The following is a 25,101-nucleotide window of genomic DNA, read 5'->3' on the forward strand; positions in this document are numbered from 1 at the left end:
CCTAACATCTATATATTCAGCTGAAGCGATCGCCATATACGAAGCATTAAATTATTGTAGGGCGCGCCATATGACAAACGTTGTGTTGATGTCAGACTCCATGAGCGTTCTCAAAGGTTTTCAATCGAATTATTGCTCGTTCACAATGGATCCAATCTGTCAAAAAACTTTTAAGCTCATAGCAATGATGAGAACCGGAGGTTGTAAGATTAAATTTTATTGGGTGAAGTCTCATGTCAATATAAAAGCTAATGAACGAGCAGATGCGTTAGCAAAAAGGGCTATACAAGAGGGAACACCATATAATAAAATAATAACACCGAGTGATGCCGTAACCTATTTTAAGCACCAAATTTTGTTTACAAGATGGCAAAATCTTTGGGAAGACTCCAACTCGGAGAAAAGCACGCAATATACGACAATCCACCCTCAGTTGATTCGAACTCACTGGTCGAGGAACGTTACTGTGAGTAGGTGGTATGCGACCACAATAGCTCGACTAAAATTTGGTCACGGGCAATATCCATTGCATTTACATAAAATGGGATTGACAGATACTCCCAGTTGCGTATGTGGAGAACAAGGCGACCTTAATCATATTTTCCTTGGTTGTGTGAATAACGCTAATTTCACTGACAAATTACTTAAAGAAATACGCTGTCATAATATGGAATTACCAACCAATATGTTCACCCTATTAGCTTCAAATAACAAAAAAATCTACGACGCCTTGGTGCAATTTTTGATGGAAGCTAAAATTCAAATTTAAATAAATAAAATCATTCATTGAAGAATACCTCTGTCATAACATACTTCTGTTCGTCATCCTAAACCGTTCCGTGGTCTGTTGTCTGTCGGTTGTGTTTGTCTGATTAAAAGTCTCCATGAAAGACCGCATGGAGTGAAGAGTGTCATCCTTGTCATTTTGTTTCCATTCCTGTTAGCCACATGGGCATCGATCCCGATAGGGCTATTTAAAATTAAAAAAAAAAAAAAAAAAAAAAAGATATTTCAAAATAAACGGCACATAATTGTGACCACTTTTTTCCATATACAAGATGAGTTTTAAATTTTTAGTCTGACGTTTCTTCTCCGGTTAACCATCATCAGCTTTGTTTTTTCTTATGGAAGTCATTTTTACTTTTTGTGTCATTTGATAGAGCTTTTTCCTATCAATAAATGGTGCTGTTAATCCGTAAAAACGCAAGAAACTGCGAACTTACACTGCCCACGACAAAGTTGCCAGACAAAAAAAGAAGATATTTTAACAGTATTACTTCAGCCTCCCTTTGACGAATGTCAAATTTGAAATACTTGGCGAGTAATAACTTTGTAGTGAAATTGTTCCACACCAAACTTCTCTTCGAATCTAATTAGGGTACATTATTCGTATACTAATAATTAACACAAGTATCTCTATAACCTATAATTGATACTGGCTGAGTGCTCTCGATTTCATTTGGACTTGTACTGACCCCTTCATATGCGGTTTATGAAGGCTCCAAAACGGCACGAACGATTTGCTCGTCTCCTAGTAGATTGCTGGCCATCAAACCCTGCCTTGCAACACTATAACCACAGATATACGTCGTATACGACGTATATCTGTGCTATAACTATACGTTTTTCACCTATACAAATCTTAACTCTTTCCTTTTAAAATGACTATGCTTATGTGGTGGTCATAAAGCAAGTACAATTTATGGATAAAAAATATTTACTCAAGGATCCAGTGAATATGCATTTAATACTCCAATCTTGATTTTCTATAGGACAATTCAATTCATCTCGTATAGCACGATGTATTTAAACTGTAGAAAGGTTGCCATATTTTTATTGAAATGTACAAAAAGAATACAAAACAGTTTTCTCAAAATTCACTCAAATTAAATTTGACGTGTGGTTTCCAGGCAAATTGCGCGCTTATGACAAATGCGCATGCCCGATCAACATGTTTGTGATTTTCAGCGAGTTTGAATTATGATTAAAAAAATGGCGACCGCTTGCAAACACTTTGACAATTAGCAATGCGTTCAGTAAATATGCTTATATAAAAAGCGTAAACGGTTTGCAAACAGTTGGTTCTGGTGAACGCACCCATAGATACATGTGTATGTAGGCAACACACTATACATTTCAATTGTGATCCAGGTATACGGTACGGTAGTCAGATGTGCTGAATAATCCTCGTACATACATGAACTGTTGTTATTCTCTGCCCTCTATGGGTGAAATTCGTAAGTGTACTACAGATTGCTGCATCAGAAATTCAAAAATGTTACATAAATTAAGATTATACATTTTTCTCACCATTAAACTGGTGCAATCATCCTTTGTAGAAGATGACGTTTACCTAAATATACTAAAAATAGTAACAAATTTAAAATACAAATACCTTCGGGGTATGGGAACGAAAGTGTTACGAATGACGTCACCCGTTTATATTTATATTACCGTTTTTAACGTTTTACAAATTTTTACTTAGATAATTGCGGGAAAAGTTTTATCGAGTGACATTTTATTTTTACAATAAATAGGTAAATATTAATTTACTATATCGCTATATTATATAAGGCGCCTTTAACCCTATTCCATAATTACTTGTCTTAATAAAGTGCATCTGTGCTCAATGCTCTTCTAAAATTAAAATTTCGGAAGGGGGGTAAAATCTAAGAGACCAACACACATTTTCTTTGTATTTTTAGATTAGACTAAAGGCATGGAGTTACGTTCGAGCAGATCGAGATCGAGGACTCCCTTCGTTCAGGGCAGCGTCGAAAGGGAAATGGTCGGTGAAGATCTAGTTGGAAGTACGACATTTAGGACTACACGCAGCACGACAAGGTAAACGAATAATTTATTGTGCTTCTTTTTGAAGGTGTGCTTAATTCGGGAATTTAAATAAATTCAAGGTTCGTCCGAACAATTGTCCATCATTTGTAATGACTTGTAGTATTTAGCATTTTTATTCGAATTAGTTTAGGACAGTTCCTTTTTAGTTCCAAATCGGGTATCTAAGGGTAAGATTAAGGCAGATATATTCACGATTACTGCAGAAAAAACTAGAAGTCACCATGGTTCAAACGACCTGGTTATCAAAGTCATCTCACTGTTAAAATTATCTTTTGCGGATAATGTAGCAAACTGCAATGGTGTATTCTTGTTTACGTAGCTCTCATCTTAGATTAGGTGCATTAAGGAGTGCATTTATTTACAAAATTGTTCTAATGATATCTATTTTCTTTGCAGTTCGAGGCAAATTAGAGAGATAGATAAGTATTGGAAAGTATTAGCTAATGTTTATTCTTGATATAGGCTAATCAGTTGCACTGTCAATATTTCTTGTATTGTGTGTGGTAGTAATTCTCACCAAACTTTGGCACCTTTCATGTCAACAATTTTTAAACACCCTGTACCAGTAGAACTACAGTGTGAAGCATTTATTGGGTGTCCTCTTTCTAGTTAATTGGGTGTTTTGTAACCAATGGAATATTTGGCGTCTTCAATTTACTATTATCTTTATATGGCAGTTAGTTTCCATACAAACACATGTATTTCTAGAAATTTTCTATTGATGGTTATCTATCAGATAAATAAAATTGAGACGGGAAAGACTGGTCCAACCTGTGGCAGCTATTTTTGATAGTTTTCTTGTCGTTACAGCGAAATATTCTTAATATAAATAATAATAAAAATATAATGAATATTTCAAAAGCTTCAAAATTTTGTCTAGGTCAAGGCAGTATTGTTAGCTCCGTAGTGCTAGGTAGAAGTTATGTATTTCTCCGCCCTGTAGATACAAAAACCATAGAGGTAAACACTGTTATATTGATGGTCTTTCTCAAGCCATGTGTTTTTTTTAAATATTCTCTGTACTGATTATTTTTAACAGTTTTGTCAGTTTCGAAAATATTTCTGAAGTAGTACGCTTTTTGAAACATCCTGTATACTGATTATTTTTAATAGTTTTGCAAGCAGTTTTGTCAGTTTAAAAAATATTCCAAAAGCTTCACAGTTTTGGCTAGATCAAGACGGTCTTGTTAGCTTTGTAATAGTAGGTAGAACTTATTTATTTGTCCGCCCTGTAGATTCAAAAACCATAAAGGTGAGGTAAGCACTATTATATCTTCTCATTGTGTGTGTGTTTTTTTAATATCCTGTGTACTGATTATTTTTAGCTGTTTTGTCAGTTTCAAAAATATTTCCGAAGTACTATACTTTTTGAAACGTCCTGTATACTGAGTATTTTTAACATTTTTTTCACTTTCAAAAGCTTCAACATTTTTTCTAGATCAAGGGGTTCTTGTAGTTTTGTAGTGGTAAGTAGAATGTATTTATTTGTCCGCTCTCTTTGCCGCTCTGTAGATACAAAGGTGCTTTGGTCAGCCTCCTAATGTTCCAGGTATTTTCATAAGTAAAACATAACCTCATTAAAAAAAACGATAAGTTAATCAACTTGGTGCCGCATGTGTTTTTGAAGTACTCTGTATATTAAATTTGTGGTAATAGTTTTCTTGCCTGCATTCCAAAGAACTATTTCTCGTGTGCTTCAGGGATGAACACCTTGTATATTGGGCAAAAGTACTATCCAAACCCACATTTTAAAACGGCTTCATGAAATTTTTGTGAAAGATAGGATAAAAAAATGTGCATATTTTGATAAAGAAAAAAACAATTGACCCAAAAGTATCAGAATTTCGTAATTTACAATGGCAACCATTTATATTCTGCTGCTATGCCAACACTATGTGACATAGTTTTCGACATATGTCAATGTTTCTCTAAAAATTTGGAGATGCAAGAGTCCATTGAAAAAGGTTCTTAAACCGTTCAAGGTAGGTGAGTGGTCTTTTTTATAATCGAATCCTTAAAGTCCAAGGAATTTTGGGAGTGACCGTTGAAAGTTTTGAAAAGTTTCCAATTTGCAAGTTTCAAATTGCAACTACTATTTCTGATGCCAAAAATGAATGTAGATTTGAACCACTCTGTATATTATTGCATGTTCAAATTCTACGGAATTGTTTGTAGTTACTATAGCAACCACTATGCCATGGCTACTATGATCCTCAATAAAGTACAGGGTGTCCCATTTTCATTATCTAGTATCTCCGTAAGTAATTGTTATTGCAAAAAAGTAGTATAGACGTGGGATGCTCTTTTAGGGCCTAAGTGAAAAAGGCAAAAGTCAACATTTCAAAATATACGCTCAGAAATACAGGGGAAAATCATAAAATTGATTTTCTTAGTTAAACCGATACAGAAAAGTTTATTACAAAAGCTTCGCTATAATGATTATTGCATTTTTTTACGTTTTTAAAATATTTGTTTAAATTTTTTGAACCAATATTGAATTTTAATGTTATATTTTTGACAAAAGCATTTAATGTTAAAATAAAATATACAGTGTGTTCCATTTTAAAAAATGAGGTTAGATCCAATAACTTACCTGACCACGTATACTTATTTTGGAAATGGTAGATTATTCAACAATCATAAACACACTTTTGTTATAAACTTTTTTCTATATTTTTTTACCTAAGAAAATATAGGATCGCTCTGAAACGACGTTCCTTGATTTTCCCCTGTATGTTTTAATCCAGTGACCATTTTCAAATTTTAATTATACCATTTTGAATTTGAGCAAAAAAGAACGCATGGCGCTTAAATGACTTGTTTGATAGCATTAACAATTGCAGAGATACCCTATAAAAGTGCCGAAAATGGAACACTCTGTACATAATTGAATTTGTAGTGAAAAAATAGTACTCTTTATTAGCGCATTTTTTTTTCTTAAAAAAAGGGGGCTTTGCTTTTTGTCCGTCCGTCTATTCCTCTGGTTTTGAACACTGTAATTGACCTAATTGTCGTAAAGTCCTGGAATGTTTGCCAGACGGCCCAATTTATCTCTCATTGTATCTGTAGAGGTGCCCAATAAAACGCTGAAAATAGGGACGGGAGGTAAACACACGTTTTGCCAGCCATGGTATTTTAGTGAAAAGTTTCATCAAAAGGAATTCCTTCGCGCCTCCCGTTCGTAATCGGGGGGGGGGGGGGGGGGGGCTTCTTTCATGGTATTCTAATTAAAGGTGGACCTGTTTTCTACCAACCACCGCCATTCTCCTGAATTTGAACCATCATATAAGTCCAAAAGTGACATGGTGCATGAAAAACATCCTGTATACTACATTTTTGTTAATAGTTTTCTTGTCAATCTACTAAGTAAGTATTCCCAACCTATTGCAATTGTTTAAATAAGGAACATATTTGATTGATTTTTTTGAACACCCTATCGATGTAAATTATACGAATTAACATATTCTGATACTGGAAAAACTTTCAAAAAATGTAAATTTTGTAAACACCTGCCCGTGTGGCGCACTTCAGTTAAAACTGAACTGTGGTGCTAAGGGTTCCTGGTTTGAATCCGGGTTCGGGCATGGATATTTGTAAATGTATAGTGGGTTGGGCTGGTAGAGCAGCCTTGGCTGAAATCCCGCCCACTCAAAAATAAAGGCAGAATAAAATTGAAAAAAAAATAAATATCGATAATTTGCATCAGTGTTTTGAAACTCTCCACAATAGAATTTCTGATAGATATCAAATATACAGGAAAATCTCAAAATACTTGCAAAACTTAATTTAATTTTTGTAACTTATCTCAGATGGGTTTTGATCACGATACACTTACAACGGTATGCTCTTGCGCATCTAGGGTGACGTCACGTGCGAACAAAACCACAGAATGTAGAGCAAAATTACGATGCTTAGATCGACAAATCACAAGGTTAGTTGACAAATCATACTGATTTGTGTAGAGATCCTCGCGTAAGTTATTTCTGGGATTTCGTGATCGTATGAAATAAACTAACCAAAAACATTGGCCCTAAACATGAAATGCGGCTGTTTCAGTAAAAATTATATAAGTTCCACAGCGTTATCAAAAGATCTAATCTCTCCTCCGTGTCCCTTTTATTTTGATTTTCATTATTACGCGGTAGTTTTAAAATAGGTAAAGCATCAGGTTTCAAACATCCGCTGTTTTTAAAAGTAGGTCTAATTAAGAAGTCGTTCCCTTAGCGGTGCTTCAAAACGGCTGGCTTCAAAATGTTCATAACAAATACAGGATATAGGATTAAACAGCAATGGAAAGACTTAAACACACCACTTAATAATAATGTAACACCATTTTTCAAGTTAATTTTGTCCTTACGACGACTTGCAACAATCCATTTTAGAGAAAAGTCTTCAATTTTCGGAAATCGAAAGTACCTATTTTATTTCCACACACAACCTGGCATTTTGGAATTTTCACTAATGATTACTTAGCTATCAACAAATTAATGCTTAGCTATCAACAAATTAACGCTATAAAACTCGTAAATACAACTGAAAAGGTGCAAACTGTCACGCGTGACATCTGTACTGGATTTTTCCGTGCGTAAACATTTGAATTTTGGCGCCACACGTTCGCAGGTGACGTAATGCGCAGTAGAAAACGCGTTTAAGAAAAATAATGAGCATACCGTGTGTAAGTGTATCGTGGTTTTGATCTGTGCGGATCAGATAACTAATTGCTGTATTTGTTTCAGAGTAATAACATCAAATTACAACAATCTGACAAATAACATTAAGAGTTCCACGCCGGAAAGATCTATGAAAACCAGAAGTTCAAAGAGCGAAAAAGTGTCAAGAAAAGCTCGCTATAAAACGTCCGATTATTCTTCGGAAGAAGGAGAAGCGCTGGAATCGAGTAAGGACTCAACAGGTCGTTTCTTGGAGGAGTCGTCGAGGCGATCGGAAGAAAGTCATTCTACCGGTTCCGTGTCGGCCATCGATTTCTATAGGGCGGCTGGGGATTATTGGAAGTAAGTTGGTATGGTGCCCCATAGGTAGCAAATTATTTTATCAACGTTTGTGTCTGTGCCCTTTTTTATGGCCCAAATCTAAAAAAAAGCATGTTTATTCGTAATTCCATGATTGCCATGGAAATGTCACTTGACGTTGGCTTATAAAAATCACTGTCTTTGCAAATAAAATGACTTCGGTTGAAAGAGAGAATACAGCGTCCATTCAGTGACTTGTTGCAGAAGCAGAAGAAAAGTTGGTAGATACAAAATCCAAATCCAGTAAAACCTATTATAAAGAATATGAAAACAAACAAATGCATCGATAATGCTGGCATATATGAAGGAAATGCCAAATGAATTTAAAATTCTTATCCTTTGGTGCATTCATTCAAAGCTTCAAACGATGCTGCGATGAAGAAATTGAACAGATTTGGTAGCATCCCTATATTACAGGAAGATCATTCTAAAAATTTGCATAACGCCATAACTTTTCATTCTGAACAACTTTTCTTAGTAACACTTTGGCATCCGTGAAGGGAAAAGGTAGTTTACCTAGAACTAAAATAGTGATTGCTTAACGGTGAAGGCCTACTCGATTCTAAAAAATCGAAAGTAAACTAAAAATAAGTTTGACACCAAACAGGGCGGAATCCCAATATATGAAATTCCAATTCGAAAATTGTTTGCCAATCACATCTATTGTAAACTCAATCCGGGGACATACTGTATACTGATTTTGACATCTTTTGGATAAAAATATTTTGATCACTAAAAATCACACGTATCATTTTTTGGTCATCGATCAATCGAATTTGACCTTTTTCTCAAGAGAATTGATGCATAAATAACGATTTTGAGATCTTTTGGCTAAAAATATTTTCGTTACCAAAAATGCATATCGATCACTTATTTGGGAATCGCGCAATAGAGTTTAGTCTTTTTCCCAACAAAATTGGTGCATAAATAACGATTTTAACCGATTTTGGGCAACAACTTGGCGGTTGCCAAAGCTAATTTTTAATAGTTAAAAGGGCAATAAACCTCGTAAGCAGGACCTAAAAAAGCGGTAAGCGGTAGCCCTCTAAAGCTTACATCGCTTTGCTCTGCCGCTTAATGAACTGCACGGCATAGCTAAACTGCTCTTGTTATATTTTAGAGACTGTCATTCATGAATGTCATGGTACGTAGGTACTGTTATTTACATTTACTACGAAGAATTCAAATTGTAAACTCTGGCGCCATTCAGGCACCTTGCATACCATAATTATTGGTTCTTCCGCCAACCATTAACGCCATCTAAGTATAAATAGCCACACTAAACTGAACAGCAGAAAATAATAATGGCGACGTTTTTTCTAACATTTTTGTTTTGTGTATAGAAGAACACATTTTTGTTAAAAATTTGCTGTGGCTAGCACAGATACCAGCTGCGCATGCGCGATTCTGACCAACATCTTTTCACTTCCTTTTATGTCTAGGAATATGCGTACCAAATTTGGTTCCAATCTCTTCAGCCGTTTAGTCGGGAATGAGAGCTTGGCAGACCTGCGCATGCGCGATTCTGCCTAAAAGCTTTTCAGCTCTTCCTTTTGTGCCAAAGAATACATGTACAAAATTTGATAAATTCAAAAAAACTAAAATTTGTCTTATGTCATCGAAAGTATGAGATAAAAAAAAATTTTATATAAATGTTACTGTCTTTAATACGCCTAATTTAGAATTGATGTCAAAAAAAAATTCAAGATACCTACCCTCTTATCATATCATAAAATTAAAAATAAGATACCAGTTATATCAACGATTTTTTATTTTAATCAAGTAGTCTGTGATGAATTAAAAAAAACAAAATCTATTCGAGGCAACAAAAGAATGAAAATAATTACCTCAGATATTTAAAATATCAGGGGCGCACTCATGGGAGGGGGATTTGGGCGTTACAACTCCCTCCAAAATTTTATACAAGTAGGCCTAGAAAAATTTTGACTTTTATGACGGCACTTATGTTATTATCTATATTTACATACCTACAAAATGGTGGTATAACTACAAACTATCCCCTCGAAAAAAATCTCATGCCAATATCCAGTTAAACACATTTCTAGACACTTCTCTTGACTTTACACAATGTATTACCATTGGTGCATTGTCCCAGGTCACATTTTATAGGTCGTTTATCCGTAAGAATATCCAAACTAACTGCAGTTTTAGCAGTCCGAGTATATGGACAGATAAGTCTTATTTTTCTAACTGCGGAGTGTTCAAATCGACATAATGAACACTACTTGTCACGGGAAAACCTATATGTTGAAGTTTCACGCCGAAATCAAGTAAGGTTTTAAATTAATGTATTTTATGACATAATGGGAAGTCATGTAATTGGACCAGTAATCTCTTCGATGGAACTGTAACTGCTCACCATTATTTACAAATTCTCCAATAAACTTCCCTAAAGGATTTTCTAGACAACGTATGTTTCACAGGAAGGGTTGGTTTATGGTACCTACCAACAATTAAGCTGGCTGCCCAGGTCACAATTCACGAATTATGTACATTGTACATTAAAGAATAAAGTATATGGAAGTAGCTACAATTATAATAATAGTAATAATAACGTACACAACTACGCGAAGCCGTTCTAAAGGCGTGTTATAGCATCAATCCCAACATGTTGCCTAAAGTAAACTGCCTTGAAGTGTGTTTCACTAATAATAGCCAGTATTTTAAACATCTGATGTAATTATTTTCATTGTTTTGTTGCCTCGAATAGATTTTGTTTTGTTTTTTTTAATTCGTCACAGACTACTTGATTAAAATATAAAAACCGTTGATATAACTGGTATCTTATTTCAATCTTATGCTATGATAGCTCGTTGAAAAGAGAATTAAAAAATCTATCGAATAATCTAAAAATCCAATATGGCGCCTATTTAACTTTAGAAAGTTGGTAAATGTTCCTCAAAAGTAGCCATCTTGAATTTTTTTTAACATCTATTTAAATGAAGCACATCAAAGATAGGAACTTTTATATAAAACTTTTTTTTATATCTCTTATACTTTCGATGATATAGGTATAACAGATTAAAGTAAAAGACCAATTTTAGTTTTTTTGAATTTACGTGGAACCTATTCGACATTTTGAATTTCCACAAGGAAATTTTAAATAAGCATCTAAAACTGCAAAACATTGTCCATTTAACCAATTCTCTATCTTTAATAATAAGAAAGTTACCCATGCAATCCCACCCGATCTGGGACACACTGTATGTGAAAACATTTTGAGTTGTTTCTAAAATCTAACCGCTCCACAGCGGTGGACCTTCAGGTAAGTTTGTTTCAAATGTTATGTTATGTGATTCGCTGGTGCCATTTTTGTTACTTTAAATACACCCTGTATAAATGTATGTACGTGTTCTACGCTGAGAACTTTCATTTTGTAATCACAATTTCACTGAACTATTTTGATCATACAAAATACAGATGCAGGTGTGTTGGGTGACAGTCATTAGAATGTGTTTCTTGTTTCTATTTATAGGGTTTTTAATTGCTGCAGTTCTTATTTATAGGCATCTCTTCCCTTTTATAATTAAGCTCATTCCAAAAAAAACGGGCTCTTCCAACACATACCTATACACAGAGTGTAAGAAATAATTAAACAAAACAGGGAGAGAAGTAACCAAAGCAACTATTTATTCAAAGTTAATTGATGGGTTTGAAACTGAAATCTCAAAAGAGATGAATTTTGTATTTCCTTTTAATCTTTTCTGGAAAAAACGTGTTTTGGTTCTGTTTTTGAAAAATTGCTATATCAAGACAGCCCTTAAGCGCAAAAACAATTTTCATCTCAACTATGTTTTGCAACCAGAGAAGAACGCTTAGTACATCTGAAAACATTTTTTTAAAGCTTACACCCTGTATATTATGAATGTTTATTTATTGGTAAAGTTTTATTCACATTTAATTCTGATTTGCACTAAAATTTGAATGCAGGTGGTACAAACTTGTTTACAAATTTGATTTATCAATTCTTATCTACCTGACACAGTCTAAATGTGCCAGTGTCCTGCCTTGAGTAATAATAAAATCTTTTAATTTCAGCAAATATCCAAAAACGGATTATACCTATTCGCTACATTCAAAAGACAGAACGGAACTGGCGCCAGGCGTTCTGGCAATGCCAAATATGTCTCGTCGATCGTTGCACGGTTCAGACTACTCGAATGAATTCCTAAGATCTCACAAGGAAACTAACACCCATGAAGAACACATCGACTTCACTCCCTCGCACAACTACCGAACGGAGGAGGTGACAAGATTGAAGCAACGCAATCTGTTCTCGAACAATAATCACGACAAGATGTATCAGTATTCAGCGTACACAAAGCGCCAATCATTTCGTTCGAGAACTTGGAGCGCTCTTGTGACTGTCGTTACGTGGATCACATCAATTTTTTATTACACCTTTACAGTACAAAATTCTATATTCATATGGTTCGCGAAGATCTTACACAGAGTCGCGACACGTGTCATGCTATGGGACTCGTGGCTGCTAAGGTCCGTCAGGAAGAGCAATAAAGTAACCTCGCTCATCATGCTGTGCGTGATTCCGCTATTAGTTTTCGGAGGTAGGTGCGAATTTTTTTCCATTTCTCTTAACTTTCGCTCGCTTACGTCACGTTCACGTAACGGTGAAGGAGGATTTACATATTGTTATTCTATTTTAGGATTACACGTACTGCTGATCAGCGGTGTGTCCCTTACCCCACCCTGCCACCCAAACTGTGGACGCATTGCCTCTTCTTACGCAAATGCTATTGTTAAATCCGCTAATAACATCGTTAACGATACTTACAATTACTTTATGTTAGAATCGTAAAGCACTGCACTCATTGCATGACACATTTATATCGTATGCTTCCATAGTCGCCAGTGGTGCAATAAGTTTGATAGCGTGCCTAAGTTTTTCATCAGTGCGATTTGCTATTAAAGTACAGCACATATACTCGCATAAATCAATAATCAAATATGTAATCGATTTTTGTAATTTAATTCATTCAAATATTTATCTACGGCATAGCATGGAGTAAATAAACATTCAGAAAAGTGGAGTCCAAACGGTTAGGTACCTATTAAAATTAATTTCTGATTATAAGAACGGCAAAATACTCTTGAAACCCTCGAATTTGGCAAATTGTGGATTAAAAAATTCCTTTAAACAAAATTTAATTCTAAATTTCAACCAAATTAATAGGCTCAAGTTTACTACTATTAATATCGGAAATTTAAAAATTTAAGACTAATGAATCTAAGCTGGTTGTTAATGTTATTTAATATTGACTTAAATAAATAGAACTAACCTTGGCCTACAAGTCTTCTCGTTTATGGAATGGGTTGAACCCCTTAGCATCAAGGTAAAGCTGGATAGATGTGTTCTTTCAGGAGACGTGTCTATATTAAACTCTTCTGGTCTCAAGAACGTGATTTGTATACAGGGTAATTCAAATTCGTGGATCGCCATTGGGATCTCCGCAACGGTAAGAGGTACAGTGTAGGTAAATGGGGGCAAAGTTGCCCTTTTTTGGAAGTAACTGAGATATCATCGAAAAACTGAAAATGTCAAATTCCGTTGTCATTATCTCTAGCTCGGAAATAAACGCTTCCCTTCTATAGCACGCTAGATGTGAAAGCTACAGGCTACTACTTTCTTATTTTTTATGGGCGCCATATTGGATTTTTACGGAATGAGATGGAGACAAAAAAGAAAAATAACGATGTGTCACACTTTTACATACATTTACAAGAAAATTCAAAAGCTTTACATTCATGTGTCAACAGAACACAAAAAGGGTCAACTTTGCCCCCATTTAACCTACACTGTATCTCTCACTGTTATGTAGATCCCAATGGCCACGAATTTAAACTACCATGTACACTAAACAGTTTATTGAATTTTGTTACTGTTTAGTATAATTTGAGAAAATCCTCAGTAAGCAGTTGCACAAAATTATACGATTATATTATATATTATATGACGCCTCCAACAATGGGACCGATTTTTAGTTACAATTTCACCACTATTATGCGTTATTTAATTAAAGTTTTCCACGATTTATTCGCGACGCTACCAATCTGACGCACAGTTTTTCTTTAACGCGTGATAATGAGCTCGTTCTGTCAGCACCTTTACTTTCGTATTCTTAAAGAAGTCCCTATTTATTTAGGTTTGCAACTTTACACTTTTAAGTTTCCTGTTAGGTTTTTCAAAGCTGCATGACCCCCTTTTTAATTACGGAGTAATTTTTTCACACCGACAATGGCGAATTTCTTTACAAAATGGCGAGTTTATTGGTTAGTGTCTTTTGTACTACCAATCCTAAAGGGCTGTTAAAAATCCCACTCAATTCAAAACATTTAAGCTCTGCAAATTGACACATATTTTCTTGACATACAGGGTGATTCCTATAGTACCTGCCACCGTTTGGGAGCGTGTAGGTGGTGCGTAGGGGAGTATTTTGATATAGGACACTTGGGGTCGGAAAAGGGTGCCAGAGCCAAATTTACCTTCTGGAATTTCGCGCCTGTAGGTAGGCAACCCAACCGGCCGGCGGTGCACACGGGCGCTAGTGGGCTGCGAAATAGGAGGAGGTCGGTGTAAACAAACAAACTTTTCGAAATGGGTGCTTAAATGACCCAAGTATCGATGTGCATCACGAATCTGTGTGTAAAGTTAAGCCTCCGTCAGCTTACCTGCAATTGCTCTGTCTCGCACAGTCGGAAGTGAACTTCTTGAAAGACCTGTCTGCAGGGTAACTGACGGTTTGGATACCGCTCGTCGTGCAGCTCGTGCGTTACCATTTGCCAATCCGTACATGAAGTGCATGTCCGCGTATTCCGTGTTAGTAAAACGTGCCATAGTGTTTATTCACTTGATACGCGTCGTTGCAGACGGAATTTCGTGGGTTTAAACAAAATTCTGATCAAGTGTCAGCCACACATCGCCGCCTGAGATCGCTCCGTGTGCACCGCCGGCCGGTTGGGTTGCCTACCTACAGGCGCGAAATTCCAGAAGGTAAATTTGGCTCTGGCACCCTTATTTTAGATTTCCGACCCCAAGTGTCCTATATCAAAATACTCCCCTACGCACCACCTACACGCTCCCAAACGGTGGCAGGTACTATAGGAATCACCCTGTATACACTCAGAATGTAATTTTTTTTTTCAGAAACCTCAAACGAAATCATAAATTAGAATTGATTACTTTTGAACCTAAATCTACTTTTATGTATGGAGTTGTCCATTTATCACGTACTGCTCGAAGGGCGGGGGGGGGGGGCCTTAAACCTCGCTACCTATTAATAAGAAGTTGCTGCTAAAAAACATCACGTGAATAATCGGCGGCCCCTATACTTTCTTTTATTTATGGGAACAGGAGCTTTGAGCTACGTTCAAGATTATTTATACATATGTATAGGATGTTGCAACAAGCTGTGCATTTTTTGTATTTGAAATTTTTTTGGGTTTTGTTTTTCCACACTTGGCGGTTCGGTAATTCGAATATTTTTTCAGAATGCAAACGAGTCGAATTAAATACAGTGTGTTCAAGATAGTAGGGTCACCTCAATATAATTTTGTATGCGACATCACGATGGTTTCCGGTGTCACTACCGGAATTAGAGGCAACTTTTGTTTTTCAAATGTAATACCTATGTTTTTTTAAGATATTTGAAAAGAGTAATCAATTTGCTGTATGACAACATAAAATATGCATATGGTTAATATCAGAGACTTGCTATAACTAGACTGCGCTTAACGTATCTAAGGTGTTGTCGACACAGTATGCAACACACAGTGCACCGCGGGGCAAAAATCGCTGAGATGATATGCAATACATTATATTGCAATAAGCTGTTATTTTAGATGTTCCGTTCATTAATCATTCTCGTGATTAGCTCGAATTAGTGAACAGATAAATTTCTGTTGAGAATAAACCAATAAACTTAGGTTAACTTGTGCCTATCAACATGTACTCTGTTGATAAATTTTTAAATAATATGCTGATTTTCAACGGATAAAGGTTTAAAGGGCCAATGGATCAGAGCCATTCGAAGCGAAAAATTTACTCCCACCATAGTGCATTTGCGGGGAATGAAGCCGATTTTAGAAAGGTACCTACAAAGGTGTTAAACAATAATGCAATACCGAGCGTTTTCGACTTTCCCATTCACTTAAAATAACGTAGAACTATTATTCGACATCCTTTACCAGAAAGACAACGGCAATACCTATTTGCCTATTAGGTATAGACGTAACTAAGTACTTAATGGTACTAAGTATATTTCAGGTTTTGTTACAAGAAAAATAGCTTAGTCTGTTAAATGTTCCATATGTACAGATGCGACATTCGCATCAGAGAATCATTCAAAGCTTTTAACTAGAAAAAATCGTGGAGGATTGTTGCACGTATCAAGCGATGCATTAAAAATTGCCAAATTGCTGAAAATGTGTTCAGGTTTTTCATTCAATCCACACCACACCGCGTTGTAAACAAAATGGTTATGAGCAGTCTAAGAAAAATAAATAACAGTTACAGCCCATTTGGGTTTTTGGATAACCATATATTGAATCAAAATCCGCTAAATAATCATATCTTACTACTTACATCTTTAGTTTTAAGAGTATATTTTCCCATGCGTGTTCACCACCAAAATACACATATAAATCAAATTAGGACTAGAGTAAGGCAGTTATATACCAATTTAGTTCAAATAAAATACCAATAAATTCGATTAAAACAGTTAACAGCTATATGTTATGTTTTTTTGCTACTAAAATTTAGAATAAATGGCTAAAGCAAGCTGCAGAACGTACGTCTGCCCCGCGATGAACAGTTGGTTGCCTATCCTATCTTGACAACAGGCGTTTATAGTAAAATCTACGTTACGCGCGGTCTAGTTATAACAAGTCTCTGGTTAATATACAAAAAAAATTCAATATTAAAAAAACTTAATGAAATCTAGCATGCCGTGTCATGCTGTGCGCTGTGTGTGTTGTGTTACACAAAAAATCAACTTGTTCAATGTCCCGTTTTGAAGATTTACTTTTGCATGACGCAATCTACCCGTGTCGCGCAACAGACACATCCTGACAGCACACAGCATGCTAGATTTCATAAATTTTCTAAGTAATAAATTGAATCACAAATTTATTTGTATATCAACCATACGCATATTTTATGTTGTCATACAGTAAATTGATTGCTCTTTTCAAATATCTTAAAAAACGTACAGGGTTCATTCTGTAATGCTTATTTTCTGGGAAAAATAGATTTAGTGATCTGATTGCTACAAATTCTTCTCCTGCATCAATAAACTCGCGAAGACGATTCTGCCACGCCTGAAAGACACCCTGCAACTCGTCGGCTGTTGGAGGAGCAAAAAAAGTCGCACGAAGTCTGGTCAGGGCTGTTAAGCATCAAAATACGTAACTTTGCCAAATTTAAACTACCTACCTATCTGTTACAGTTTCCGAGATCCCCATGGTGGCCCTAGAATTTGAATCAGCCTGTATACAGGGTATCCAATTAGTGCGATATCGGGCGCTATCATGCTACAAAAGAATATAAAATTGTGTGCTGGTCTAGCGTGAACAACAAAAATATTTTTGTAAGTACAGGGTGGTCCAAATTGAACACTTTCTTATTGAATCGCTCTTTATTTTGCGAGATAAAAAAATGTCCCTAGGTGTCTGGAGCTCAATTTTAAAGAGAAAATCACTGGTGCCAACAGAATTCTTTAATCGTTTGGCCGCTAGGGGGCGTTTCTCGAATTTAGTCGATTTCTTGAATTACTCATAACTTTCTTATTATTAAAAATAATTGATTTTGGCAACATTTTTCTTATAACACTTGTTTTATACAGAGTCAATCGCGTAACGCAGTTTTTATACCGGGCGTTTTCTTTTTTTATACGACCGTAAACTACCTTTTTTGATACGGACCACCCTATCTATTTTGGAGTTTTTAAAAATAAAATTTCGTAAATTTTGATGTATCTCGTGTTATACTTATATTAAATATTATTTACAATATTCCATTTTATACATTAAACTATTTGTATAACCGACATCTAGGTCTCCATAGCGAACAAACAATATCAGGATTGTTTAAAACCAAAACGACAATTTCTTCTATATAATCTTAATCTGTATTATTTATTTATAATATATTATTTATGTGTTTTATTGACATAGGATTCCACGTTCTTTGTTTATTGTGGTTATTTAAAATTAAAAATATTTGGAAAATCAAGAAATTGTCGTTTTAAACAATCCAACCATGTTTTGTTCGCCAAGGAGAGCTAGATGTCTTCAATATAAATATTTAAATGAATAAAATGCAATATTGCAAACGATATTTAATATACATCTAACTGAGACATCCAAAGTTAGTAAATTTTAACCTTTCTTCAAAAACTCTCAAATATATAGGGTGATCCATATGAAAAAATGTAGTTCAGGATCGCATAAGAAAATCCCAACATCCTGTATAAAAACTATCTACCGTGATGAACTAATCCAAATGTAAAAATTTTCGCTTGAAATTGATTCGTGTTACGATTGTAAAGAAATGGGGTTGGATTCGTAAGCACTAGGTAGTTTTGATTACATATATCTCCTTCCTATAGAAACCAAGAAAAGTAGATTTGAGATTATTGAACTGACTCAACACTTAACATTAAACTCAATTTACACATTAGAAAAAAACGCACTGATTTAAAAACAATAACATTTTACCGCACTGCGCACGTGCAACATCAGCTGGTGTTATATTTTCAGTTGCTTACTGGTACTGTTGTCAAAAATGTGGCATGCCTTATACTATCATTATCAGGTGGCGTGGTTTTTATATTTATTCATAATATATTAATATTTATATGCCTTTTTTTATTTATTAGTATGTACGCAATGATTTTACATAACACGTTACTAATTAAAGCTTTATATAAACAAAACTTAACGCTTTTGATTTAGAACTTCAATTATATTAAAAATTAGGAGGGTGGTAAGGTGAGGCAAGGTTATTTACTTAAAGACAGTTCATTTCAAAACCACTCATAATTTGGTAAACAATTCGTCTTTAAGTATATGATTACATACAGGCTCGTTGCAGGGTGGTGGTTACTTTCACAATTCGGTCCGCTACTTTACGATAAATACCGGAGCAACGATACCGTCCCAAGTTCAGTTGAAAAGCTGTCAGTTGTTAGTTCGTTCGACGACAACATAATCAGGAAAGACACGGTTTCCGAATCGCTAAGGGCAGATAAGCTGTCCTCCGCTCAAATCCAAGAAATCGCAAACACAGTTAGATTAAGTTTAAATATGGACGATTTTTATAATGTCGATAGTCTTGTTCATAAAATAGTTTCCAGTCCCAATATGCAAAATGTTATTAACAACTGCAAGACGATCGACGACGGCAAGCACAGTGCGCACATTGTAAGGCAACAGCAGGAAATAATCGACACCTTGAGAATTGAAATTGACAAGATCCGTCTCGAGCAGTTGCAGTTGGAGAAAATATATCATAAGGACATTTTGGATGATATAACTCGGTTGCGGGTCCAACATGATCGAGATATGGCGAGTTTAAATTTGAAACTAAATCGGTAAGTTCGCATTTCGTTTTTAAATAGGTGGAAAAATTGCAGACCTCAGATCATAGATGCAGCACCTACCCTAGGCGCTTTGCGTTCAGGGATATTGATTGTAAATTACCTAATGGATTTTTTGAAATTGTCACAGACAGAGGTATACCATGTAAAAGTTGTAGGAGTAACAGTGAATCGTCTTAATTTATCACTATAGTAGGATTTTCCTTAGATTGCGCGCACGTCATCGGTGTATAATGACGTCATCACTAAGTATGTTTACATAGCATCGTGCAATCAATGAAAGAGATTATGTATCTAGGCATCCATACAAACAGTGCTGCATTGTTGGTAGGATACCCATTACATTAATAACTTCTATTGACCAATTACAAAAAAGTAGTTATTTGTAACTGGTTGTCTATGTCGCGATCTTTTACTAACAAGGTGGACATTATTATTTGAACCTTAAGGAAAAATTTAAAAAAAAGTAATTTTAATTGTTTTTTGTAAGAACAACGCCCGCAGTACTTAGCAACAGAAATCGAGAGGCGACTGCAATCTTGACTTACCTCATACTCACGAGCAGATGGACTTTTCGCGGCATTTTCGAATCTGGATAGCATGGTCGTTCTTTTCGCGCGTAATTCTAACTTAGTATTACTCCCGTTTATACTTAAATTCATCCTTTTACTTGATATTGTTATCCCATCTAGGTGTTTCGTTTCTAATCCACTAGTTTTAGATTCCTTCTGCAGAGGCACCTCTAAAAAGCATTATGCGGGTCACTCTGTAATTGGGCGCAAGCCTGTTGAGGGCCCAGAACAAGAGAGGGATAATAAATAAATAAATAAATTCCTGTAGTAAATTTGTTATTATCTTAATATGTTCTTACGATGTTCTTTGTGTCGCCGACGGTGGTCATGCATAGTTCTTTTTAATTTCTTTCGGCGCACGCACTTCAATGTACAAAGACGAGATTCGATCATTACTTGTAGAACATACACGCCATTACGGTTACTTGACCATTTCAGTCAGCCTTTTGCGATTTTTGGTGGTGCTGTATGAGTTTAGTGAAGTTTTCTCTTGTTATTTTGCTTTCGTTTTGACACTTGGCTGGCGCATTTGCGGATATATTTTACAAGTTTTAAGGCTGGTTTCGGTATGTTAACAAAAGTTACGTATTTACCTTCTGACTTTGAATAATCAATTTTATGCTTCTTGTTTAGTCTTTTCTTCATTACCGGATTGTGCTTTCTGCATCGATATTCCTAAGTGGAAACAAATTTGAATTTTCTCAATGATGCGCAAGAAAAATTCATTTGCAGAGGTCCACCGCCATCTTATGAAGTCAAGCACGCCATAGATGAGTTTCTACATTACCGGCTGGGAAAATTACCTATTACTATTACCTGTGACCTACTTGCACACAAACCAACACCTTCATAATTGTTCCTGAATTCACAAGTATTAACGAACCGTTTGGAGAATCTTACTTCGCTATTTCTGATTTTACTTACACTACAAAAGTCGATGCTGAATGGAGACCCGATTTGAGGTATATTACCTACGATTACTTTTGTGTGACTCATTTGCATTAGTTTAACTATGTTCCATATTCTTTACATTAATTGGTTTACCGATATTAGCTATTGTACTTCCGGACAGGTCATACAACGGACTGTTTGTGTGTACAAAGGAAAATAAGTTATGGCATAAATATTCTTATAAATAAGAAACTTAAGATTGCGTAGTCTGCGCATGCACATACCTGATGTTTAAAGTATGCGATATGTTTGCCTTTACTAGAAAAATCTCTGATTAAAATTTAAAAAAAACTATAAATAAGAAAGCTGACATTGCGTAGTTCGCGCATGCGCCTATATGATTTTTACAATATGCGATATGCTTGTCTTTACTAGAAGCATTTGTGGTTAAAATTTTAAAGAAATATCTCCATAAATAAGAAAATTGACATCGCGCATTTTGCGCATGCGCACATTAATCATCAAGATTTTTCTTGGTTGAGGTGCCAGACCTATTAGCTACCGAATGCAAAAAGAACGAACTTAATATCTTGAAAACTGTAGGAGTAGTTAAGGCCTCGGACGGACAGACGGACAGAGAAAGTGGCCATAATAGTGCCTTCCAGCATGAGTTGGAAACTGCGCTAAAAATACAGGTTGTTGATTAATGTGATAATTGGTTCAAATTTGATAGATCAATTATTTTTTAGAATCTCTACAATAAAGTATCAAAATAGTTGGTCGCAATATATAGTGTTGCATTTTCTTTGTCACCCAGTATAACGAAAACGACGGCTTTTAGGCCATGCATATATTTGCATTGTTTCTTATTTTGATGAGTATCACCGCCTGAAATATGTGCATGAAATTAATTAACACCCTGTATAGAGGTTCATTTATTACTAGCAAACTACGTACCGCCTATCAGGTAATCGCTAATTCCAATTCAGCGGAATTGAACATTAGTTTACCTATTTGTGTTCTCACATTTTTTTGAAAAACAAAGTTGTACAAAAATGCGAAGCGAAAACGCGTCTGCTATTTATGAATATGCTTCCCGTGTACGGATTTTTACGTCTGTGTCAGTCACTAAACATGAGTAATTTTTGCGCCCCTTCTTGTCTGCGACGTAAGCGACGGGTTACATCGCTTACGCCTAAAGCCGGCCCTGCCTCGACAATTGTAAGGATAATCCGTGTTTTTGCTTTTGCTAGTGTAAAGTCCTTTGAATTATTGATTCCTGTTGAGTATTGATTACAGTTTTTATATCCGATTGCCTCCGTGTCAGACGTTAGTATTGCTATGGAGTTCTGTATTGCTCCTTGTGTGAAACCATCAACATCGCTAACGAGTTTGTTACATTGTCACTGTTCACAAGCTGGCAATATCTGCAACTCTCTGTGAAATGAAACTTGCTACGTATATGAATTTCTATGTTACTAAAGTAACCACTTACCTCTCTTACTGCTGTTAACTGGTAAAAGTGGACCACCATTATCTCTTTTTCGTTCAAAATAAGAATAAGATTAAAAATACGTTGCTTACTTTTTCTTTGTAAACCCGATGGTATTTTTTGGGTTATACAACTTTTGGCGCAGAATATCGCAGTGAAACTTACTGAAGTTATGCTTCTATAATTGTTCGTTATGAAATTAACGGATTTTTTATCGGCTAATGTAACAAAATGGGATAAAATAATGACAACGGTAGCAAACAGTTGTCAAATTTGACGTATCGCAATGTAAACGTAGACTACCGCAATTTCAATTGACAAAAAAACATTTTCACCAAAGGTTTTTGGCCTTCTCTTTTAAATAACGCACAACTCTGTTACAAGAACCGGTATTTTGTGAAATGCATTGATCAATCTAACATAAACAGGTAATTCCCAGGTTTAAAATGATTTTGTTTATATGATTGCATTACAATATTCCCTAAAAACAGAATTAATAACGTGCGTGCAAACTAAGGATCCTACTTTAAAAAAACAGTGGCGTACCACAGCTAAGGGGTGCAAACAATAATATTTTTTTTAATAGAACACCCTATATTTTATTTTATCTTCGTAATGCCCATATTTTTCTGAATTCGAAAATATATCACATGATACCTCTAGCTTAAACCATTTTTGAGGTATTAAACAATGAAAATAGTGGGGTTATGTTACTTGCCTTTTGGAAAATTATTATCATCAAAGTCAGCCATGCTATTTTCCTCAAATTTCTACTGTAGGTACTGCTAATGAAGCTAACAACGCGACCTGAAAAAGTTGGGTATACGCATGCGCGGAACGAATTTTATTTACCAGTTTTCTCCTGTTGCGGATTTTTTTCCTAAAAGCTGGCGTCATGGTCCTCATAATATTACATTAGGGTCCCTGGTTAAGCTACAAGAATTTCTGATGGTCTGAGAGCTGCAATTTTTGTGCAGACTATGAAATTATTTTCTATCAGATTTTGCTATTCCCGTGGTATTTTTAGGTGTTGCCGTAATTCCGCAATTTCAATAGAAGGCCACATTACGCGAATTCTGAAAGAGTTTTTCAACGCCCCACGCGAACTTCACAACTACAAAGATATTTCGCGATGGTTACATTCGACGTTCGTCGCCAAACAAGATCTAGAGACGCATTTGGCAAACATAACCCACAATTTGCATTCCGATTTCGACGCCCTTATCAAAAATAACGGCGAGGTGATCATGAACGACGTAATGGCGAAACTGACGTACGAGTTAAGTCGTCGTATAGATAGAGGCGTACCGAACGCGAACGTCGCAGTGGATTCGATAACCGACGAATATGTCAAGGGAATCGTGCGCGATTCGTTAGCAGTTTACGATGCTGATAAAACGGGCCTTGTGGATTACGCACTGGAATCGGCCGGTGGCGAAGTAGTAAACATAAGGTGCACAGAAGGCTATAACGTCCGAACGGCCGTATATTCCATATTTGGAATTCCAATTTGGTACCCGACCAACAATCCACGCACTGCCATAACCCCAGGCGCCGTTCCCGGCGAGTGTTGGGCGTTTCAGAATTTCCCCGGATTTTTGCTCATAAAACTCAGTGCGAGAGTGAAGATCGAGGCGTTTTCAATGGAACATATCAGTAAAATGCTCTCTCCGAATGGGAAGATCGATTCCGCCCCGAAGGAGTTTCACGTCTTCGGACTACAAAATGCAACCGACCCGGGCGTTTTGATAGGCGAATATTTTTATGATGAAAACGGACCGCCGCTGCAATACTTTGCCGCCGCCAGGAACGGTTTGAGTTTTCCCATCGTCGAATTAAAGATCATGTCAAATCACGGCAACCTGAAGTACACCTGCTTGTATAGATTTAGAGTTCATGGCAAACTAGATTTAGAAACTTGATCTTTTTTATTGTTATATTAGTCGTCGTAATGAAACTATGTCATGCTAGTCATTTTAATTAGGTTGTCGCAAACGGTCCCGGTTATAATGTAGTACAAAAGTTTTTTGAACTGTGTTGTCATCTTGGTTAAGTAAACCTCACAATACCTCAAATACTGGAATTTTATAATTTTTGAATATATACACATTTTATAACTTCATCGTGCTGTTCGCTCACTTTTAACTTCGAATATAAATTTAATAAGAAGACACAGTAACCAAGTATCTTGTTGTGGTTCACAGTTTGCCTTCTTGTACAATTTATATTTATCAATAGGTCTAGCGCGTTCTCCTCAAATTGCAGTGAATTTAATGTTGGCGAAAGTTTTTTAATCCATCTAGTTTTGGACACATTCAATTCACCACAGTTAATCGGGAAGCGTCTGTGATATGATCTCGATAAGTTACATTTGTATCAAACGTGGTACTTAGTTAAACCGACACAGATTCAAGGGCTAATTAAATCCTGTGATGTGTAAAAAAATGGTTAAAAACATGCCTTCAAATTTTAGGGTACTTTACGAATATTGTAGAAACTAAAGATCTATTTATGGAATTTAAAGATTTTTAACTTAATCAAAGTAGCATTTAAGTTTGAATTTAGATTGTAAGTATACTAACAAACACTTAATCATTTTCTCGGAGGTATAATGTTTTTTTATTTGATTA

At 35.6% G+C, this 25,101-nt stretch overlaps 1 protein-coding gene across 2 annotated transcripts; it reads left to right on the forward strand.

Moving 5' to 3' along the window:
* Nucleotides 1-2,314: 2,314 nt before the first annotated feature.
* LOC116172934 (SUN domain-containing protein 2) lies at nt 2,315-24,629 on the forward strand. Of its 2 annotated transcripts, XM_031490211.1 has the most exons (7): nt 2,315-2,537; nt 2,706-2,844; nt 7,590-7,865; nt 11,943-12,469; nt 12,569-12,592; nt 19,012-19,510; nt 23,499-24,629. In XM_031490211.1, exons 2-7 carry the CDS (start codon nt 2,720-2,722, stop codon nt 24,391-24,393), a joined length of 2,346 nt encoding a protein of 781 aa, XP_031346071.1. In that variant the 5' UTR covers nt 2,315-2,537; nt 2,706-2,719; the 3' UTR covers nt 24,394-24,629. The 2 variants fall into 2 exon arrangements, with proteins under 2 accessions (XP_031346071.1, XP_031346072.1); XM_031490212.1 differs by lacking the exon at nt 12,569-12,592 and having other exon boundaries at nt 2,316-2,537.
* The last annotated feature ends 472 nt before the right edge of the window (nt 24,630-25,101 follow it).

The sequence above is a fragment of the Photinus pyralis genome, unplaced genomic scaffold, assembly GCF_008802855.1.
Source record: "Photinus pyralis isolate 1611_PpyrPB1 unplaced genomic scaffold, Ppyr1.3 Ppyr1.4_LG6, whole genome shotgun sequence".
Taxonomy (NCBI): domain Eukaryota; kingdom Metazoa; phylum Arthropoda; class Insecta; order Coleoptera; family Lampyridae; genus Photinus; species Photinus pyralis.

What these genes read in the sequence shown, in the direction of transcription:
- LOC116172934 (XM_031490211.1), top strand. Translation starts at nt 2,720, where the DNA reads ATGGAGTTACGTTCGAGCAGATCGAGATCGAGGACTCCCTTCGTTCAG. An exon ending in GCGGCTGGGGATTATTGGAA is followed by an intron (nt 7,866 to 11,942) that starts GTAAGTTGGTAT and finishes TTTTAATTTCAG; the next exon opens with CAAATATCCAAAAACGGATT. An exon ending in TTAAATTTGAAACTAAATCG is followed by an intron (nt 19,511 to 23,498) that starts GTAAGTTCGCAT and finishes TGGTATTTTTAG; the next exon opens with GTGTTGCCGTAATTCCGCAA.